The sequence below is a fragment of the Salvelinus alpinus genome, chromosome 8 (assembly GCF_045679555.1).
Source record: "Salvelinus alpinus chromosome 8, SLU_Salpinus.1, whole genome shotgun sequence".
Lineage (NCBI taxonomy): Eukaryota > Metazoa > Chordata > Actinopteri > Salmoniformes > Salmonidae > Salvelinus > Salvelinus alpinus.
In genome coordinates, this window is record NC_092093.1 from 59,113,657 (window position 1) to 59,134,906 (window position 21,250).

Consider the following 21,250-nt stretch of genomic DNA (forward strand, 5'->3'; position numbering starts at 1 on the left):
TTAGAAAATGTTGCTAATTAATAAAAAATGTAAAACAGAAGTACCTTATTTACATAAGTAAAGACCCCTCAGACCCTTTGCTTTGAGACTCGAAATTGAGCTCAGGTGCATTCTGTTTCCATTGATCATCCTTGAGATGTTTCTACAACTTGATTGGAGTCCACCTGTGGTAAATTCAATTGATTGGACATGATTTGGAAAGGCACACACCTGTCTATATAAGAGCAAAAATCAAGCCATGAGGTGGAAGGAATTGTCCGTAGACCTCCGAGACAGGATTGTGTCGAGGCACAGATCTGGGGAAGGGTACCAAAACATTTATGCAGCTTTTAAGGTCCCCAAGAACACAGTGGCCTCCATCATTCTTAAATGGAAGAAGTTTGAAACCACCAAGACTCTTCCGAGAGCTGTCTGCCCGGCCGAACTGAGCAATCGGAGGAGAAAGGGCCTTGGTCAGGGAGATGACCAAGAACCCGATGGTCACTCTGTCAGAGCTCCAGAGTTCCTCTGTGGAGATGGGAGAACCTTCCAGAAGGACAACCATCTCTGCAGTACTCCGCCAATCAGGCCTTTATGGTGAAGTGGCCAGACAGAAGCCACTCCTCAGTAAAAGGCACATGAGAGCCCGCTTGGAGTTTGTCAAAAGGCACCTCTGACTATGAGGAACAAGATTCTCTGGTCTGATGAAACCAAGATTGATCTCTTTGGCCTGAATGCCAAGAGTCACGTCTGGAGAAAACCTTGCACCATCTCTACGGTGAAGCATGGTGGTGGCAGCATCAGCAGCGGGACTGGGAGACTAGTCAGGATCGAGGGAAAGATTAAGCGAGCCAAGTACAGAGATATCCTTGATGAAAACCTGCTCCAGAGCTCTCTGGACCTCAATCTGGGGCGAAGGTTCTCCTTCCATCAGGACGACGCTAAGCACACAGCCAAGACAATGCAGGAATGGCTTCGGGACAAGTCTCTGAATGTCCCTGAGTGGCCCAGCCAGAGCCCGGACTTGAACCCGATCGAACATCTCTGGAGAGACCTGAAAATAGCTGTGCAGCAACGCTCCCCATCGAACCTGACAGAGCTTGAGAGGATCTGCAGAGAAGAATGGTAGAAACTTCCCGAATACAGGTGTGCCAAGCTTGTAGCGTCTTACACAAAAGGACTCTAGGCTGTAATCGCTGCCAAAGGTGCTTCAGCAAAGTACTGAGTAAAGGGTCTAAATACTTATGTAAAGGTGATATTTCAGATGTATATAAAAAAGTGTTGCAAAAATGTCTAAACCTGTTTTTGCTTTGTTATTATGGGGTATTGTGATGTCATTATGGGGTATTGTGTGTAGATTGATGATCAAAACCCAATTGAATCAATTTTAGAATAAGGCTGTAATGTAACAAAATGTGCAAAAAGTGAAGGGGTCTGAATACTTTCCCAATACACTTTACAAACACCAGATGTAGATATTTGACAGACACATATCAACATACCAGATAATGTACACACTTTGGGCTAGTAGGGATGCAGAACACAACAGTGTCTCAAGGAAGAATGGCGTTAGTGATTTTCTAGATGTTTCCTCGGACAAGGGCCCAGTGTTCACTTTCACCGTTTATAGCACCACAGAGGGTTAGCTGGTGGTTCCACTTGTTTTCTAGAGAGATTTTCAAACGTTATCTGGACTAGTTCTTTACTAGTTAAACTGTTTTGGCTAATGTCAAATTAATATTTTATTCATTCAGAAAACAAAACGTCTTTATCATGTCTTTGTCAGCATTGATTACATTTGAAATGGTCAATTCTAGGTGATTCCAACCAAATTAACACAACCCTAACTAAAGCGTCCCAAATCTATCTTTCTGTGAGGTGTCCAATTGAACTGAATAGTTGGTTAGGACTGGACTCCCGGAAAGGCAAAAACATGTTGGTGCCTAGAAACAGCTAGAGAAAATTAAAACTGTGCAGGTGCTCATGCCTAAACGTTATATTGTTGCTTATACCCTGTTTCCTTTCTCTTCTTTTCTTCTTCACATTTAACCTATGTCCTCTAATAAAGTGCCCATTAATGGTAAGTTGCCAGTCTGCCCTGTTTTCTCTGGGGTGAGGAAGTGTGTGTGTGTGTGTGCTTGCGTCATGCTATTGAAAGGAGCTTGCCTTCCCTTGGGGCCTGCTCTCCCATCTTGTGTTGCTACGCATGCACTTGTGTTAGGGCATCTCACGCCCCCCCCTTCCCCCTGTGAAGCCATTACCTAGCATGGGGATTTGACTCCACCCGTGGACAGTGTTGCCTAATGCATATGTGGACTATATGACGTCCCACCCACACTCCACAACCCCTACCCCCACTTTATTTAAACGGGGGTCTCACGCCTCTGACACTTTGTTTACGGTTTCCCATAAGACATAGTTACCGAACAGAGTACCCACTTCATTTGATCGTGCACCCACGTCATCCATCCACCGCCGCCATTCCATCATTTGTGCAACTTCATTTTGCCATTGGTCGATTTTGTGGATAGAAAGTTTGTATTGAGAAGTTAGCCACAAGCTAGCGCTGTGAGAAGTTAGCCACAAGCTAGCGCTGTGAGAAGTTAGCCACAAGCTAGCGCTGTGAGAAGTTAGCCACAAGCTAGCGCTGTGAGAAGTTAGCCACAAGCTAGCGCTGTGAGAAGTGAGGGTTATTCTAGCGGCAATAGAAATAAAGCTCTTTCCCCTCATTGTATAATGTAAATACATTTATTTTGCACCATGTTATCTGTTAAGATACGAGCTCCATTATTTTGTGTTCACCACGTTTCAAAACACTGTAATAACTAGTTGAGCACAACGTAGTTTATAAGTAACTCCTGTTCATTTCATGTTTTCTCATTGAATAACTATACTGTGACCCCGTGTTCATCCATTATAATGTCAAGAGTGTTTTCTATCCTCTGTCTGTACGGGGTTGTGGGGCACTCCAGTCCTGACCAGTGTTTATGTATTTGTTTGTGACCTCGTCCCTCCTCTCTGGGTTTCTAGATGAGAACCACACCATGACCAGTGACACCAGTAGTCTGGTCCAGTCCCACAGCCACTCCTATAAGAAGAAGAGGGATGTGGCAGATGTGCCCCCCTACCAGACGGGTCAGCTCCACCCGGCCATCCGCGTGGCAGACCTACTCCAGCATATTACCCAGATGAAGTGTGCAGAGGGCTACGGCTTCAAGGAGGAGTACGAGGTGAGAGCCCCAACTGCTGCCAAATGTAGGGTCCCACCCTCCTCAATCACATGGCAAATCCTCACACACACAAACGTCCTCACATATCAAAATGCCCCCTCATATCAAAATGTCCTCACACGCACCCACTAATGTCCTCACATATCACTTCCCCAGTCTGTCTGTCTTTGTAGACTCCCTTACTCTGAAGCAAACCAAGCACAGGCGTCCCAGGTTGTGTCTCTTTCTATTGTTGTCCTCTTTCTTGCTATATTGCTTGCATTCTTTCTTGTTTATTTTCAGCATTCTCTTTTTCTTTTGTTTAGATTCATTGCTTGTTAGATGATTTTGTCACTTTTTGTCTCTGCAAATAAACTTCTCACTAGCTATTATTGCACATAAATGCACCGGTTTTGTGTCTACACACTCCTTCCGTTCCAATGTTTGTCACCACTTTAATTCCTCTCACATAGTGTTTGGGCTCCTGCAGTTTGTTGACTGCACGCCACACTGCTTAGACCTTACTGCCCCGTTGACGGCATCCACTTGGCTACCTAACAATGCTAAACAACCGTCCTGGTGAAAAAAATGTGCCTTCTAAATCTTAAAACTCCTACAGCACACGCATACACTAATGGGGGATTTCCGAGGCTGAGACTGTGTTAATGGCTCAGACCATTGCGAGTTGCCAGCTCTGCCTAGAGTCAGTATATGTGAATTATATGGGAACAGCGCTTTTCTCCAGAAGCTGATGACAAAGCTAACGACTGTCACAGCAGTGCCTTATTTCCTCGCCCTCCCATAGTGTGTGTGTGTGTGTGTGTGTGTGTGTGTGTGTGTGTGTGTGTGTGTGTGTGTGTGTGTGTGTGTGTGTGTGTGTGTGTGTGTGTGTGTGTGTGTGTGTGTGTGTGTGTGTGTGTGTGTGTGTGTGTGTGTGTGTGTGTGTGTGTGTGTGCTTGAAAACACTTGTTTGTGTGTGTACATACTGTATACACAAGCTACCCCTCTCACCTTCCAACCCATTACAAGGGAGTTTCTACCTTTTCTACGGAGGGTATTTGCCAGTTGTGTAAAAATACTTTAAAGTACTACTTAAGTAGTTTTTGCGGGTATCTGTAATTTATTTTACTGTTTATATTTTTGACTACTTTTACTTCACTAGATTCCTAATGACAATAATATACTATTTACTCTATTCATTTTCCCCGATCCCCAAAAGAACTCGTTAGATTTTGATTGCTTAGCAGGACTGGAGCAATTCATGCACTTATCAAGGGAACATCCCTGGTCATCCCTACTGCCTCTGATCTGGAGGACTCACTAAACAGAGAACATCCCCGGTCATCCCTACTGCCTCTGATCTGGCGGACTCACTAAACACACATGCTACGTTTGTAAATGATGTGTGCCTCAGGCTATCTGTAAAAAAAATAATGGTGCCGTCTAGTTTGCTTAATATAAGGAATTTTAAATGTTTTATACTTTTACTTTTGATACTTAAGTATATTTTTGCAATTACATTTACTTTTGATACTTAAGTACATTTAAAACCACATACAATTAGACGTATACTCAAGTAGTATTTTACTGGGTGACTTTCACTTTTACTTGAGTCATTTTCTATTAAGGTATCTTTACTTTAGGTACAATTAGATACTTTTCCCACCACTGGTATTTACCTGTAATAAACTATTCACCATTCCCCCTCCCATCTTATACTTTATTTAGCTATACCCTCTACTTACACATGAAACAACACAGGGATCAGATCAATAATCCAATCTCCCATGCCCCGGGCTGGCCCTGTGGTTTGGGACTTCCCTGAGGGCTCAATTCATTATGGATATAGATTGATGGTTTTTAGGGCTTAGGTAGGCTGCTAGTGTAATAATACAGTATTGCCAGTCATAAAAATACAGAGTGCAGAATAATTTATGCCCCCCCTTCTTCCTCCACCCTTCCATCTGAAAGTGCTTCTCTTCACTGTTTTTCTATTGTTTTCTACCTTTCTATTTGTAATGCCTCTACAAGTTAGAGATGGCGAATCATTGTAGTGTCTCGTCTCCCCCCCCCCCCCCGTTTCGTTCACTGTTTTCTGCTACCACTGTCTCTTCTCATGTTCTCTCTAAACACAACGAGCCGAGCACTAAACTGATCAATTCTAATCTCTCCCCCGATTCCATGCTTCTTGTTATTCCATAACGTTATCTATGGAAAAGATTAACGAGGTAAGCAAGTCCCATTTTTGGTTTGATTGTAAACTATGTTTTTAGATTGTAGCTTTGTCGCAGTATTACAGAAACCCTAGATGCAGCTATCTCACAACCTATAGTTCCTGATATTGATTATAATGCTTTACCTGCTGTTGGTTGTCTGTGTCCAAAAACATGCATTTAACAAACCACAAAATACAACAACAAAAAATGTATCTGATGAGATTTATTCCACCTGGTCAATGAGAATCAAAGAACGGTGAAATGAGTGACGTTAAGTTGACACTACAGTACAGAGCAGAGGTCCTGTCTAATGGAAGTGTTTGTAGACAATTCATCACAGACACACAGTAAATGATTCTCCTGTAGTTCAGGCCAGTCTCTGCTTCAAAGGAAAAAAACATATTTGATTTGTGTTGATGATAATGCAGTCAGACGCCATTTGAATTCTTAAGTCATGAAAGACTTGCTCTCTTGGTATGATAACTTACATCCCAAAAATAACCAACAAGATAGACTGGCAGACTCTGATCATACTTACCCTGAACAAAAATATAAACGCAACATGCAACAATTTCAAAGAGTTACAGTTCATATGTGGAAATCAGTCAATTGAAATGAATGCATTAGGCCCTAATCTATGGATTTCACATGACTGGGAATACAGACATGGGTACACGGATACGGATACCTTAAAAATGGCACGACAATGGGCCTCAGGATCTCGTCACAGTATCTCTGTGCATTCAAATTGCCATTGATAAAGTGCAATTGTGTTCATTGTCCGTAGCTTATGCCTGCCCATACCATAACCCCACCGCCACCATGGGGCACTCTGTTCACAACGTTGACTTCAGCAAACCGCTAGCCCACACGACGCCTGTACCGTCTGCCGTCTGCCCGGTACAGTTGAAACCGGGATAAATCCATGAAGAGCACACTTCTCCAGTGTGCCAATGGCCACTGAAGTTGGTTACGATGCCGAACTGCAGTCAGGTCAAGACCTTGGTGAGGACGACGAGCACACAGATGAGCTTCCCTGAGATGGTTTCTGTCAGTTTGTGCAGAAATTCTTTGGTTGTGCAAACCGACAGTTTCATCAGCTTTCCGGGTGGCTGGTAGACGATCCTGCAGGTAAAGAAACCGGATGTGGAGGTCCTGGGCTGGCGTGGTTACACGTGGTCTGCGGTTGTGAGGCTGGTTGGACGTACTGCCAAATTCTCTAAAACTACTTTGGAGGTGGCTTATGGTAGAGAAATTAACATTACATTCTCTGGCAACAGCTCTGATGGACATTCCTGCAGTCAACTGCACGCTGCCTCAAAACTTGAGACATCTGTGGCGTTGTGTGACGAAACTGCACATTTTAGAGTGGCCTTTTATTGTCCCCAGCACAAGGTGCACCTGTGTAATGACCATGCTGTTTAATCAGCTTCTTTATATGCCACACTTGTCAGGTGGATGGATTATCTTGGCAAAGGAGAAATGCTCACTAACATGGATGGAAAAAAAATTGTGCACAAAAATCTTGAGAAATAAGCTTTTTGTGCGAATGGAAAATGTCTGCGATCTTTTATTTCAGCTCATGAAACATTGGACCGACACTTTACATGTTGCATTTTATATTTGTGTTCAGTATAGTTGAAACCAATTGACTCCTTGAGATCAACTTACGTTGTATCTACACCCATTAATATAGTGCTTTTACTGTGACCCTGACTCATGAATAGGCCTTACTATTCCTGCTTCATATCCACCTCCATAACCACTACACCATCTCACTCTGAAACACTTTCCAATGTTAAAAATACATCATCATAACACTTGTTTCTATCTTCTCAGATTGGCTTCATTCGAGCAGCATCTTCCCAAGCATTATGTTAATTGCTGAAATGTGCCTTTGTGTTGATGTGTGGGGTTTATGTGTGTTTATTGTGTGGGGTAAAAATGCAGACGAGCCGTTTTGCTGCTGAAGCTTTGTCTGAGCACCCACCACGTCTGGTGCCTCTGAGGAGGGTTTTCAGTCTCTGTAGTCAGTAGTGTCAAGGGTGAAATCTCAATGGTGTTTTGGGAATCAGAAGGGGTTGGTGTCACATGTGATTGAGAGACTGAACACCAGTGCCCAGCCATTCAGAAGCTGCCGTGAGCCGAAGGAACCATGTTTTCACTTGTTTGTTTTGGATCAGATTTTGGGTAAGAGAGCACCTTCGTTTGGATTTGGTCTCGTGAGAGCCGAACATAGATCTCATCTCAGTAGCTCTACTTCCATGAAAATCATCTGTTTAAGACTTTGAAAATGTTTGGGGGGGGGAGTATGCAGGGCTTTGAATTCATTACTGGCTTTCCACCATCCACCAATCACGTTAAGGGTTACTGGCGGGTGGTGGGAAAACCTGGCCAATGGTAGATTAGTATGATAGTGCCAAGGGGGATAGATGGAGCCTGGAGCCTGGAGCTACCTCCTAGCCATTTGACTTGTAATTCCCCCACAGCTTGCTGTTATGGATGTTAATAATTCAATATTATGTTTTATATATCCAACTTTTGGGTGATTTAATAGGCTCAGAAAAGCATGTTGCAAACTCTAACATGTCTTAAATTAAATGGTGTGTTACCCAATTTTGTATTTTCCCTCGAGCCGCACATTTCGTAGAAGTCTTGCAAACACAAGAGACATTGTTGCCAAATCTATTATTTCTGGCAGTCAAATATTACACCTGAACTAGAAAAAATTATGAAGTAACACAATGAATAGTTGAACACCTGCCAGTGTCGGTGCACTTCACACCACATATTTTTTTGTGTTTTCTGTCTCTTCCCAAACTATTTTGACAAATTCCAGATTTTTTTATAGTAATTTTTTTCTCGTTGACACCGCTCACCTCTGGAGGGAGGGAAAGGGAGAGAGAGTCTCTCTCTATCAATCCTCTCCTCCCCAGGTTCCCTCGCTCGCCAGGGCAGCTCCTTGTCACGTCTTGCACATGAAAAGATAGCTCTCTTGAAAGACACACGGCAGCAATGAATAACAAACCAGCACCGCTTTGAAACTCTAAACCTAGAGAGGGAGATGGAGGGAGGAGACTAAGCATCTGCACTATTGTCAACATGTGTTAAACTGTGTTTAATGCCTCTTTACTGCAGCCAGTTCTGAGACATTCAGAGAGAGAGAAAGTGATCTGCATTAAACTATGGCCTTCTCTTCAAAGTGTCCCTTGCGGTTAACAAGACCTGTAAGGGCATGTTTTTCCAACACCCAACCGTGCTTGGTAAAGGTCAGGTGATAAGGCTGGTCTTTTAAGCTCATCTCAAGGTGACGTCAAAATGTGTACTCAAAGGATTGTTTGCATATTAATGCCGGAGATCCTCGACACCAAAGACGTCTTCAGGAAAATACAAACTTTATTCCCTCCTTTCTGATTACTCCTTCATCCTCATTCAGTCAAATGGCTGTGTGAGCCAATTGATGACTTTTAATAAATGCCATATTTTCACACCTTAGGCATCCCAGTCACCACCTTTCAGAAAATACCAAGAGTTCACCATCATTTGATTTGGAGTGGTGGTGCCTTTTCCCTCATTGCGTATGCCGTGGGGTGGGAGGGGGCAGTGTGAAGAGGCTCCTCGTCATGGGGACTGAGCTGTTACTATTATCCACTCAGAGGACTGATCAAGGCTTCTTGTTCTCGGAACGAGGGGAAGAAGCGCATGAGAGAGCTGGGGGGGAGGGTGGGGGGGAGGATTTACAGGTAAATATAAGTTCCACTGCAAGCAATCAAATGTAATCAGATGAATTGTCTGATGGGACTAAGAGAGAGCGAGAGGTATTGGATAGAGCGTGTGATGGGTGCGGCTAAATAACAGGACATCATTAGGATCCATTTATACGTTCTGACACTCTTTGGAGAGGTGATTTTGGGGGGAAGTGGAGGAGACGTTAACTTACAGGGGGAAAGCAGTAGCCCCTAGCCTGGGTAAAGAACCATTAATCAACAGCACCACTCCAGCAATGACATTTTCTTTTCATAATTAGTCCTAATTGGGTGTTCCGGTGCAAGATCAGAATTCCTAAAAACTCATACTATGAATAAATCATGAGGTGCTGTGCTCGAGCAGAGTTTTTTGATCAGGCGTGTGTGTGTTCTATTTCATCTTCTGGTATGTTTCGGGGACTAGTCTTTCAGAGGAGTATGTGGGTACCGTTTGAAAGGTGGACTGGTGTTCTACCTCGGTGAGGTTAGGGAGATTCTGATTGGCTTCAGTGGTGGCCTAATGGGCACCTTCTCTGACATCGCTCCCAGAAGGCCGTTCTCCTGCCTCCTCTCATCTTTAATAATGATGGGGATATATCTCTGTTTTGACTGGAAAGGATCCACGGCTGAGCTGTGCTGTCCATGTAAAGAACTGACCTCCTAACCCTTTGAACCTTTCATGTCCTCCTGTTTAACACTTTCTCTCTCTATTCCCCCCTCTCTCTCTCTATTCTGTTTCTCTCTCTTTCGTTCCTTCCCTCCACAGAGCTTCTTTGAAGGACAGTCTGCACCATGGGACTCTGCCAAGAAAGACGAGAACAGGATGAAGAACCGATACGGAAACATCATTGCATGTGGGTACAAACATTTTTTTTTTTTGTCTTGTCAGTCAAATCCCTCAGTTAGATATGAATTCTCAGTGTGGGCCTATTTGTGAACATTATTGTGAAAAATATCAAGGCTGTATTGTTTGTCCTTTTAGAGCAGTGTATAGTTTGGAACATATGAAATGGGTCTACTGAATGTTAACTATGAGAACTGCGATCATTCTCTTTCTGAAAATGTCATCTTTAAGCTGTGATTGTCACGACAACTGACATCTTATCAGACATATACACACAGACAGTACTAATTGCCTTTGCAATTATGAAAATGAGCCCTGACTTGGGAACAATTTCAGTTCTGGGCTTGAGACATTGCCGAGGGTGTCACACACACACACACCACCCTCACAGCTATACCAGTCCCCCAACGAGGAGACCGCCCCTGTCATTTCCACGGCAATAAGAATCCGGACACTTCCTGTCTCTGCAAATGAGCAACCGACCAATCACAGTTCTCCACCCGGCGCGGCGGCCAATTAGCTGCAGGGCATGTTGGATGGACTGACAGTTTTCTGCCGGCTGTAATAATTAAAGTGAATAAATCATTCAGGGTGAGTTAGCATCTCCTCTGTGAAATGGGAGAGAAAGAGAGAACAGAGGAGATCTCTCCTATTAGTCAAATTGAATTATTTTGACTAATGGAAAGACACTTGTTTCATAACAGAGCTCTGTCGTGGTGATTTTGATTAAGTAGAGGCACACTTCACTATGGTTGATTTACCAAAGCTTATTCTCGGCAACTATCTGGTGATTTGTACTCTTTCACTGGGTCCAGATCATTCTCTGTGAATCCCAAACCTAAAGGAGAACTGAAACTGAACAGTGCTAGCGTAGTTCACTTCCACACCACCGTTGACTTGTACCCTAATGACTTATTAAACCAGGAAAAGGCTTCCTTCTATAGGGCATATGTCAGAGAAAAACACAGTGACCTGGTAGTTGTACCTGCAGGAGTTGATGACCTTAAACTTCATAGTCCCTATCCTCCACAGGGATGGCCTACCAGTGTTTTCCTCTCCGTCTCGTTCGTATGACTAATGGGGCCCTTGTTTCTCTCTCTCTCTCTCTCTGTCCTGTCGTCCTCCAGATGATCACTCCCGTGTCCGGCTGCAGGCCATCGAGGGAGAGCAGAGCTCTGACTACATTAATGCAAATTACGTGGATGTAAGTACAACACCAGCCTGGGTTAGACAGAAAGGGCAGCCAGCATGTGTGTGCGCATAGCTCTCAGGAGGAATGAGATGATGGCAAGGCTACTGCTTATAGACCCCCAATCCTCCTCTTCCCCTCAAAATAGGGATATATACAGTGCCTTTGGAAAGTTTTCAGACCCATTGATATTTTCCACATTTTGTTACGTTACAGCCTTATTCTAAAATGGCTATACAAAAAATACAGATACCTTATTTACATAAGTATTCAGACCCTTTGCTATGAGTCTTGAAATTGAGCTCAGGTGCATCCTGTTTCCATTGATCATCCTTGAGATGTTTCTACAACTTGATTGGAGTCCACCTGTGGAAAATCGGCGCACAATTCGCCCAGCGTGGTCCTGGTTAGGGGAGGGTTTGGCCGGCAAGGATGTCCTTTTCCCATCACGCACTAGTGACTCCTGTGGCGGGCCGAGCGCAGTGCACGCTGACACGGTCGCTAGGTGCACGGTGTTTTCTCCGACACATCGGTGCGACTGGCTTCCGGGTTAAGTGGGCATTGTGTTAAGAAGCAGTGCGGATTGGTTGGGTTGTGTTTCGGAGGATGCATGGCTCTCGACCTTCGCCTCTCCCAAGTCCGTACGGGACTTGCAGGGATAAGACAAGACTGTAACTACCAATTGGATACCACAAAATTGGGGAGAAAAAGGTGTAAAAAAAAAAGTTTCCAAAAACCTGTTTTTGCTTTGTCACTATGGGGTATTGTGTGTAGATTGATGCGGGAAAAAAACTATTTAATACATTTTAGAATAAGGCTATAATGTAACAAAATGTGGAAAAAGTCGAGAGGTCAGAACACTTTCTGATGTCCAGTCTGTAGAATTAGAATACTTGGTCCAACTCTACGGTCTGCACACAGTCACGTCCAGCACGTAGGATTGTTGGTTTGCTAAAAGCCCACCCCTTGTTTACCCTCCTGGCTATCACTGTTGACAGAGTACATTTTATTTTCTCCAGTCAACCAGCTGGCACTGTGCTAACCACGCCAACCAACCACCCCATGCATACTTATCATCTCCCACCTCCTCGCCTCCCCCCACCTCCTCGCCGCTCCCCCCACCTCCTCGCCTCCCCCCACCTCCTCGCCTCCCCCACCTCCTCTTCTCCCCCTCTACCTCCTCGCCTCCCCCCACCTCCTCGCCTCCCCCACCTCCTCTTCTCCCCCTCTATCTCCTCGCCTCCCCCTCTACCTCCTCGCCTCTACCTCCACGCCTCCCCCTCTACCTCCTCCCCTCCCCCTCTACCTCCTCGCCTCCCCTCTACATCCTCGCCTCCTCCTCCTCGCCTCCCCCTCTACCTCCTCGCCTCCCCCTCTACCTCCTCGCCTCATCCTCCTCGCCTCCCCCTCTACATCCTCGCCTCCTCCACCTCGCCTCCCCCTCTACCTCCTCCCCTCCCCCTCTACCTCTTCGCCTCCCCCTCTACATCCTCGCCTCCCCCTCTACCTCCTCACCTCCCCCTCTACATCCTCGCCTCCTCCTCCTCGCCTCCCCCTCTACATCCTCGCCTCCTCCTCCTCGCCTCCTCCTCCACGCCTCCCCCTCTACCTCCTCGCCTCCCCCTCTACATCCTCGCCTCCTCCTCCTCGCCTCCCCCTCTACCTCCTAGCTTCCTCCACGCCTCCCCCTCTACATCCTCGCCTCCCCCTCTACATCCTCGCCTCCTCCTCCTCGCCTCCTCCTCCACGCCTCCCCCTCTACCTCCTCGCCTCCCCCTCTACATCCTCGCCTCCTCCTCCTCGCCTCCCCCTCTACCTCCTAGCTTCCTCCACGCCTCCCCCTCTACCTCCTCCCCTCCCCCTCTACCTCCTCGCCTCCCCCTCTACCTCCTCGCCTCCTCCTCGCCTCCCCCTCTACCTCCTCGCCTCCCCCTCTACATCCTCGCCTCCTCCTCCTCGCCTCCCCCTCTACATCCTCGCCTCCTCCTCCTCGCCTCCCCCTCTACCTCCTCCCCTCCCCCTCTACCTCCTCGCCTCCCCCTCTACATCCTCGCCTCCTCCTCCTCCCCTCCCCCTCTACCTCCTCGCCTCCCCCTCTACCTCCTCGCCTCCCCCTCTACATCCTCGCCTCCTCCACCTCGCCTCCCTCTCCTCGCCTCCCCCTCTACATCCTCGCCTCCTCCTCCACGCCTCCCCCTCTACCTCCTCGCCTCCCCCTCTACATCCTCGCCTCCTCCTCCTCGCCTCCCCCTCTACCTCCTAGCTTCCTCCACGCCTCCCCCTCTACCTCCTCCCCTCCCCCTCTACCTCCTCGCCTCCCCCTCTACCTCCTCTCCTCCTCGCCTCCCCCTCTACCTCCTCGCCTCCTCCTCCTCCCCTCCCCCTCTACCTCCTCCCCTCCCCCTCTACCTCCTCTCCTCCTCGCCTCCCCCTCTACCTCCTCGCCTCCTCCTCCTCGCCTCCCCCTCTACCTTCTCCCCTCCCCCTCTACCTCCTCGCCTCCCCCTCTACATCCTCGCCTCCTCCTCCTCGCCTCCCCCTCTACCTCCTAGCTTCCTCCACGCCTCCCCCTCTACATCCTCGCCTCCCCCTCTACATCCTCGCCTCCTCCTCCTCGCCTCCTCCTCCACGCCTCCCCCTCTACCTCCTCGCCTCCCCCTCTACATCCTCGCCTCCTCCTCCTCGCCTCCCCCTCTACCTCCTAGCTTCCTCCACGCCTCCCCCTCTACCTCCTCCCCTCCCCCTCTACCTCCTCGCCTCCCCCTCTACCTCCTCGCCTCCTCCTCGCCTCCCCCTCTACCTCCTCGCCTCCCCCTCTACATCCTCGCCTCCTCCTCCTCGCCTCCCCCTCTACATCCTCGCCTCCTCCTCCTCGCCTCCCCCTCTACCTCCTCCCCTCCCCCTCTACCTCCTCGCCTCCCCCTCTACATCCTCGCCTCCTCCTCCTCCCCTCCCCCTCTACCTCCTCGCCTCCCCCTCTACCTCCTCGCCTCCCCCTCTACATCCTCGCCTCCTCCACCTCGCCTCCCTCTCCTCGCCTCCCCCTCTACATCCTCGCCTCCTCCTCCACGCCTCCCCCTCTACCTCCTCGCCTCCCCCTCTACATCCTCGCCTCCTCCTCCTCGCCTCCCCCTCTACCTCCTAGCTTCCTCCACGCCTCCCCCTCTACCTCCTCCCCTCCCCCTCTACCTCCTCGCCTCCCCCTCTACCTCCTCTCCTCCTCGCCTCCCCCTCTACCTCCTCGCCTCCTCCTCCTCGCCTCCCCCTCTACCTCCTCCCCTCCCCCTCTAACTCCTCGCCTCCCCCTCTACAACCTCGCCTCCTCCTCCTCCCCTCCCCCTCTACCTCCTCGCCTCCCCCTCTACATCCTCGCCTCCCCCTCTACATCCTCGCCTCCTCCTCCACGCCTCCTCCTCGCCTCCCCCTCTACATCCTCGCCTCCTCCTCCTCGCCTCCCCCTCTACCTCCTAGCTTCCTCCACGCCTCCCCCTCTATCTCCTCACCTCCCCCTCTACCTCCTCGCCTCCCCCTCTACCTCCACGCCTCCCCCTCTACCTCCTCGCCTCCCCCTCTACCTCCTCCCCTCCCCCTCTACCTCCTCGCCTCCCCCTCTACATCCTCGCCTCCTCCTCCACGCCTCCCCCTCTACCTCCTCGCCTTCCCCTCTACCTCCTCGCCTCCTCCTCCTCGCCTCCCCCTCTACATCCTCGCCTCCTCCTCCACGCCTCCCCCTCTACCTCCTCGCCTCCCCCTCTACCTCCTCGCCTCCTCCTTCACGCCTCCCCCTCTACCTTCTAGCTTCCTCCACGCCTCCCCCTCTACCTCCTAGCTTCCCCCTCTACCTCCTCGCCTCCTCCTTCACGCCTCCCCCTCTACCTCCTAGCTTCCTCCTCGCTTCCCCCTCTACCTCCTCGCCTCCCCCTCTACCTCCTAGCTTCCTCCATGCCTCCCCCTCTACCTCATAGCTTCCCTCCTCGCCTCCCCCTCTACCTCCACTCCGAGCTTTGCCTTCATTTGTCATTAGCCATTAGCAACATTAGGGTTAGCTTCCTCCTCTTCAAAGGTAAATGAGTGTAAATTTGCAGTGCAGGTGCTCGGAGATCGATAAAGAGATAATTATGAAAGCAGTGGCTCTCATTGTCAATAGAGGACTATCTAAGTGTTAGAGCGGAAACATCTTAGTCCTCGCTGTCTTGCTTGGGTACCGCCTGTTCTTATAGTTCTCCATAACCAGAAGTTCTCCAGAGCCATTTTTATTTAAATACGTGATTGTTGTTTGGGTCTGGGCGGTGTGATTACAAGGACATTATGTAGAGTGACATCTGTTACGTTGTTGCTACGTTGTTGCTACGTTGTTGCTACGTTATTGTTACGTCTGTTAAGATGTTTTCCCTAGAAACTTAATGGACATTTTGCATTTGAAATAAGGATTTGTCATCCCACCATATCAATTTCCTAAGAATCAGTCTTACAGTACTCATAAGAACATAGCAGAAATACATTTTGGGTGTTTGTGTGTCCAGTCGTGTGTCTGTGTCCAGTCGTGTGTCTGTGTCCAGTCGTGTGTCTGTATCCAGTCGTGTGTCTGTATCCAGTCGTGTGTCTGTATCCAGTCGTGTGTCTGTGTCCAGTCGTGTGTCTGTATCCAGTCGTGTGTCTGTGTCCAGTCGTGTGTCTGTGTCCAGTCCTGTGTGTCTGTGTCCAGTCCTGTGTGTCTGTGTCCAGTCCTGTGTGTCTGTGTCCAGTCCTGTGTGTCTGTGTCCAGTCCTGTGTGTCCAGTCCTGTGTGTCTGTGTCCAGTCCTGTGTGTCTGTGTCCAGTCCTGTGTGTCTGTGTCCAGTGTCTGTGTCCAGTCGTGTGTCTGTGTCCAGTCGTGTGTCTGTGTCCAGTCGTGTGTCTGTGTCCAGTCGTGTGTCTGTGTCCAGTCCTGTGTGTGTTGTGTTGAATTAGCATTCTGCGGTTCGTCTAGCCGCTCTGCAGGTTAGCTGATGAAGCTACTTACAGCCTGACCCCCAAGGGACTCCTATCAGGACACGGCCTGAAGACTTGTATATGTAATGTACACTACCTCCCTCCGCTGAACCTCTCCTCTCCCTTTAGACTCTGTCTGGCTTGCTGCTCCCTCCCGAGTGTTTCTGTAGCCTGGTCCAAGATCTGTTTGTGCTGTCTTGCGTGACGACGACCATAGAAGTTGGCTAATTAGCACAGATCTGGAACCAGGCTAGGGTTTGTGTGTGGCGCAGTCAGTCAGTGAGCTCTGCAGCACTTTAGTGAGTACTGCTTGTCTTCTAGGCACAGACTCAACAGATCCCAATGAAGTCGAATTTCAGAAGAGCGTCGAAACCTTTCTTCCACCATGATGATCACACAGAATACGTGACCAGTCAATGAACCCTTCTCCTAATAGCCTCTCGCTAACTAACTCTATCGTCGATTTTCCTCACCATGTGTGCTCCCACGGTGAGAATTCATCGATAGTGTGTAGAGCAAGAGGATAAACAACTCTTATGGTGGACAAGATATAAAGAAATCATTTAAACAGCGCACTCAGCAAACAGAGCCCAGAGAGACAGAGCCCAGAGAGGCAGAGAGCCCATCAGAGCCCGTCAGAGCCCAGAGAGACGGAGAGCCCGTCAGAGCCCAGAGAGGCGGAGAGCCCATCAGAGCCCAGAGAGACGGAGAGCCCGTCAGAGCCCAGAGAGACGGAGATCCCGTCAGAGCCCAGAGAGACAGAGCCCAGAGAGGCGGAGAGCCCATCAGAGCCCAGAGAGACGGAGAGCCCGTCAGAGCCCAGAGAGACGGAGAGCCCGTCAGAGCCCAGAGAGACGGAGAGCCCGTCAGAGCCCAGAGAGACGGAGAGCCCGTCAGAGCCCGTCAGAGCCCAGAGAGGCGGAGAGCCCGTCAGAGCCCAGAGAGACGGAGAGCCCAGAGAGACGGAGAGCCTGTCAGAGCCCAGAGAGACGGAGAGCCCGTCAGAGCCCAGAGAGACGGAGAGCCCAGCCTATCAGAGTAGAGGGATTAAGTTTTCCCGTTTGATTCAGTCCTTTTATATTCCACGTTGAGAAAGTTAATTACAGTTGAGGTAAATGAAATATGGCGGTGTTAAGAGCTGGACCAGATGAAGACAATGGCTCACACTTTGTGGCGTGTGGGAACGGCTCTTTACGCTTACGCTTAGCTTCCCACTTTGTACGGTAGGCCTTGCTAGAATACAAGATGCTCGACAAATGAGTAATCCCTAGGAGATTGAGCGTATTACGAAGATAAATCACACAATATGCATTGGAAGAATAGTACAACCGTGTGTGTTGGATGTTAATTTGACCACTATTGTCACAACAAAATAATCCTGCAGCAACACAGGATTTGAATGTTTAGTCCATAATTTTGCTTGATCGATGGTTAGACTATTAGCTGGCCAAAACATGAGGCTACATGAAAAGTGCAATACTGTTTATATAACTGCATGTTAGTGTGGCTTTTAAGTTAATTTATGTAAATCATGATCCTTATTTACATGTGTGTTCACTAACTTTATAGTTGCTGGAAGCCGAATCAACCTTTTCTTTCTAATTGGTTTGAATTATTTAGTCATTTAAGACCACACTGCTGCTTTTGAAATATGTTTTCACTGCAGCAGGTTTTGCTTTTTGACTCAAGTAAACAAATATGCCCATTATCCTGCATTCCTTTGTGTGTTCAAACCTTTTTGACTGACATCTGTGTGCTTAAAGTTTGTTTCTCTCTCTCGCTCTGTCTTTCGGATTTCAGGGCTACCACAGACCAAATCACTACATCTCTACCCAAGGTAAGAACAGCAACACACCATAGGCATTCTCTTGTCTGAATATTTTCAGTATTGTTGTCAGATATGCAACTCTTCCGTCTGCTGTTCAGACTGACGGCCTCATCGGAACTGTCAACACGGATATATAGGAAGTAAAAAGCTGTGGGACTCCCCTCTCTTTAACCAACCTCCTCTCCACCTTCCAAGCCGTGTTATGTAGCGTCTTAAAACAAGTCATCAGCCGTGTGAGCAGGAGGGGTGGAGAGAGAACGAGGGATGAGAAAGGAAGAGGGCAGTAATAAATAAATGGAATAGGCCATGTGTGCTGGCACATTTGTATGTGTGTGTGCGCATTCATGCACGTGCATGTCTAAAGGTGTGCGTGTTATAACTGCGTTAATCCGGCAGGCAGATGCTGGCTGTGTGCAAGAGGACCGCTTTTCCAACAAGCCCCCTGGAGGGGCTCTCTGATTGATAGTTAATTGTTGTGCAGTTCTCGGAGGCCCTGTTTCCTCAGCCAGCCGCGCAAAGGTAATTCCATTCCATGCTTACTCCGACTAAAGGCAGCCCATTGAGACATAATAGACTCTGCAGTCTGGTCTAGTTGGCCTGGCATAATGGCCTGCCCCGGCCACCCTCCTGGCCGCTCTGAACTCGACCAGCATCTAAAACGGCCCCCACTATGACTTGGTAGTGTGACTCTGTGTACTACATTGTTTCCAGCAATGCAGAGATAAAGATAAGATAAAATAAAAAAAATAGAAATGGTGACAGGAGGAATAAATACACAGTGAATAATGGCTATATACATGGAGTAGAAAATAACATGGCTGTATACAGGGAGTAGAAAATAACATGGCTGTATACAGGGAGCAGAAAATAACATGGCTGTATACAGGGAGTAGAAAATAACATGTCTGTTGTCACGAACCGGCTCAGTTAGTAACAAAAACAGCCACAAAAATGCCTAAACCAAATCTATCAGTGTCTGCATGGAGAGAGTCTCCCCAATGAACGGGGAAGAGGTGCATTTATCTTGGGGGACACCCGAGCCCAGGTGTGTCCCATTTCGCTGACGACCCTCCCAGCTCCGCCCACTGACATCCTATTAAGGAAAACAAGAGCAAAGAGAAAAAATTTGGCAGACAGAGTGGGAGGGTCGTCGCACAGTATACATGGAGCAGAAAATAACATGGCTGTATACAGGAAGCAGAAAATAACATGGCTGTATACAGGAAGCAGAAAATAACATGGCTGTATACAGGGAGCAGAAAATAACATGGCTGTATACAGGAAGCAGAAAATAACATGGCTGTATACAGGGAGCAGAAAATAACATGGCTGTATACAGGGAGCAGAAAATAACATGGCCGTATACAGGGAGCAGAAAATAACATGGCTGTATACAGGAAGCAGAAAATAACATGGCTGTATACAGGAAGCAGAAAATAACATGGCCGTATACAGGGAGCAGAAAATAACATGGCTGTATACAGGAAGCAGAAAATAACATGGCTGTATACAGGAAGCAGAAAATAACATGGCTGTATACAGGGAGCAGAAAATAACATGGCTGTATACAGGGAGCAGAAAATAACATGGCTGTATACAGGGAGCAGAAAATAACATGGCTGTATACAGGAAGCAGAAAATAACATGGCTGTATACAGGGAGCAGAAAATAACATGGCTGTATACAGGGAGCAGAAAATAACATGGCTGTATACAGGATGCAGAAAATAACATGGCTGTATACAGGGAGCAGAAAATAACATGGCTGTATACAGGGAGCAGAAAATAACATGGCTGTATACAGGGAGTAGAAAATAACATGGCTGTATACAGGGAGCAGAAAATAACATGGCTGTATACAGGGAGTAGAAAATAACATGGCTGTACTAGGAGAGGGTTGACCTCTATCCTATTTTATGAGACTATGCAATACTTACTGTACTTAGTCATTATATACATTGAATACGAGAGAAAATAATGGAACACACCGGCCTCAGACAGAATTGGCCTTTTTTTACATATATGTTATGTTGGTGTTTGCAACTTTAAAAGACTTTCAAAGCGGGGAGCGAGAGCGGAAAACAGTAACTAAGCCGTTGTCCAGTTGAAAGGCTCATATGTGCTGCAGGCCAATCGGACGCTTGTCAGTCAACGGCGTTCATACACTTTGTCTGAGCAGCTGCATTTTCTCCATCCACCCCTTTTGGTCGGTTAGCCTTTTTAATACAATATAATTGATACAATACATATCACCTTTATTGCCAGATCAATATTCCAACACTTTTTCAAATGTTTTAAGTAGACACATACACATTAACTATGCCCTCACACAACCCCTGGCTGCCTTGCACATTCCTCTTTCTAGGGGGGAAAAAAAAGGTGAGAAAAAGTAGCCTGGTCTCTCTTCCTCCTGAAGAATCCCAGCAGTCTGTCTGTGTCTCTCCGTGTAGCAAGATGAGAAGCATTCCAGTCTCCTCACGGACAGAGCCTCGCCTCTGACAGCCTGTCCACTCGGGCTGTCTGTGGAGCTTTTGTTTAGCTTTTTCTCCTGCTTCCTTGTCCTATTCCCCCAGTGCACTATGGGAGAAGCTCTTCTCCACATCTAATTGCCTGACTTGACTTCACCCTCTGCTGCGCTCGGCCATTTACTGTATCTGAAAAATTATGTCACTTTTTCTTCTCCCAGACGACGACACCAGCCGCTCTGCTTCTCTTCTCCGCCGAGATTTTCTTTCGCCACACGCTCTTAACGCCGTGTCAACACAGATTACTGTTTTGGTCGGCAAGTGTCCTGCAAGTTCACAAAGTATCTGCATAAGGGGGGAGGGGGGAGTACTAGCATAGCGCTCTTAGATGGAAAGAGTTGGGAGATCAATCCTCCAGGAATACACTGTGCACTGGGCATTTATCACATCATCTGCATATCATCACTACTTTCTCAGAGAGAAAAACATTCCTATCCCTGAGTGGATGAGGAACTGTAAGACAAACCACTGTTCTGATTGAACCACGGTTGAACCACTGATTGAACCACTGTTGATGTCAATTCTGAATTGAGTTGCGAATTTTGTCTTAAATTCCAATATATATATATATATATATTTTTTTTTAATTAGCCACACCCTACAGGAAGCATAATTTGTATTTAATTTGAATGAAAATAAGTAGAATTGAATTCAGTGAAATTCATTGAAATTCAAATGGATAATGTATTCCATCATTGTGCTCATCGAGTATGGTTACCAACACATGTTGAAAAGTTTAATTTTC

At 47.5% G+C, this 21,250-nt stretch overlaps 1 protein-coding gene across 8 annotated transcripts in view; it reads left to right on the forward strand.

The window, feature by feature from the left end:
* Window positions 1-21,250, forward strand: part of LOC139583365 (receptor-type tyrosine-protein phosphatase mu-like) — a 309,931-nt gene that overhangs the window by 254,967 nt on the left and 33,714 nt on the right. For all 8 annotated transcript variants that reach the window (XM_071414354.1, XM_071414355.1, XM_071414358.1 and 5 more), the window contains 4 exons: window positions 3,010-3,209; window positions 9,917-10,004; window positions 11,122-11,198; window positions 17,954-17,990. In XM_071414354.1, the coding sequence (XP_071270455.1) occupies window positions 3,010-3,209; window positions 9,917-10,004; window positions 11,122-11,198; window positions 17,954-17,990 (402 nt within the window). The remainder of the gene's footprint in view (window positions 1-3,009; window positions 3,210-9,916; window positions 10,005-11,121; window positions 11,199-17,953; window positions 17,991-21,250) is intronic.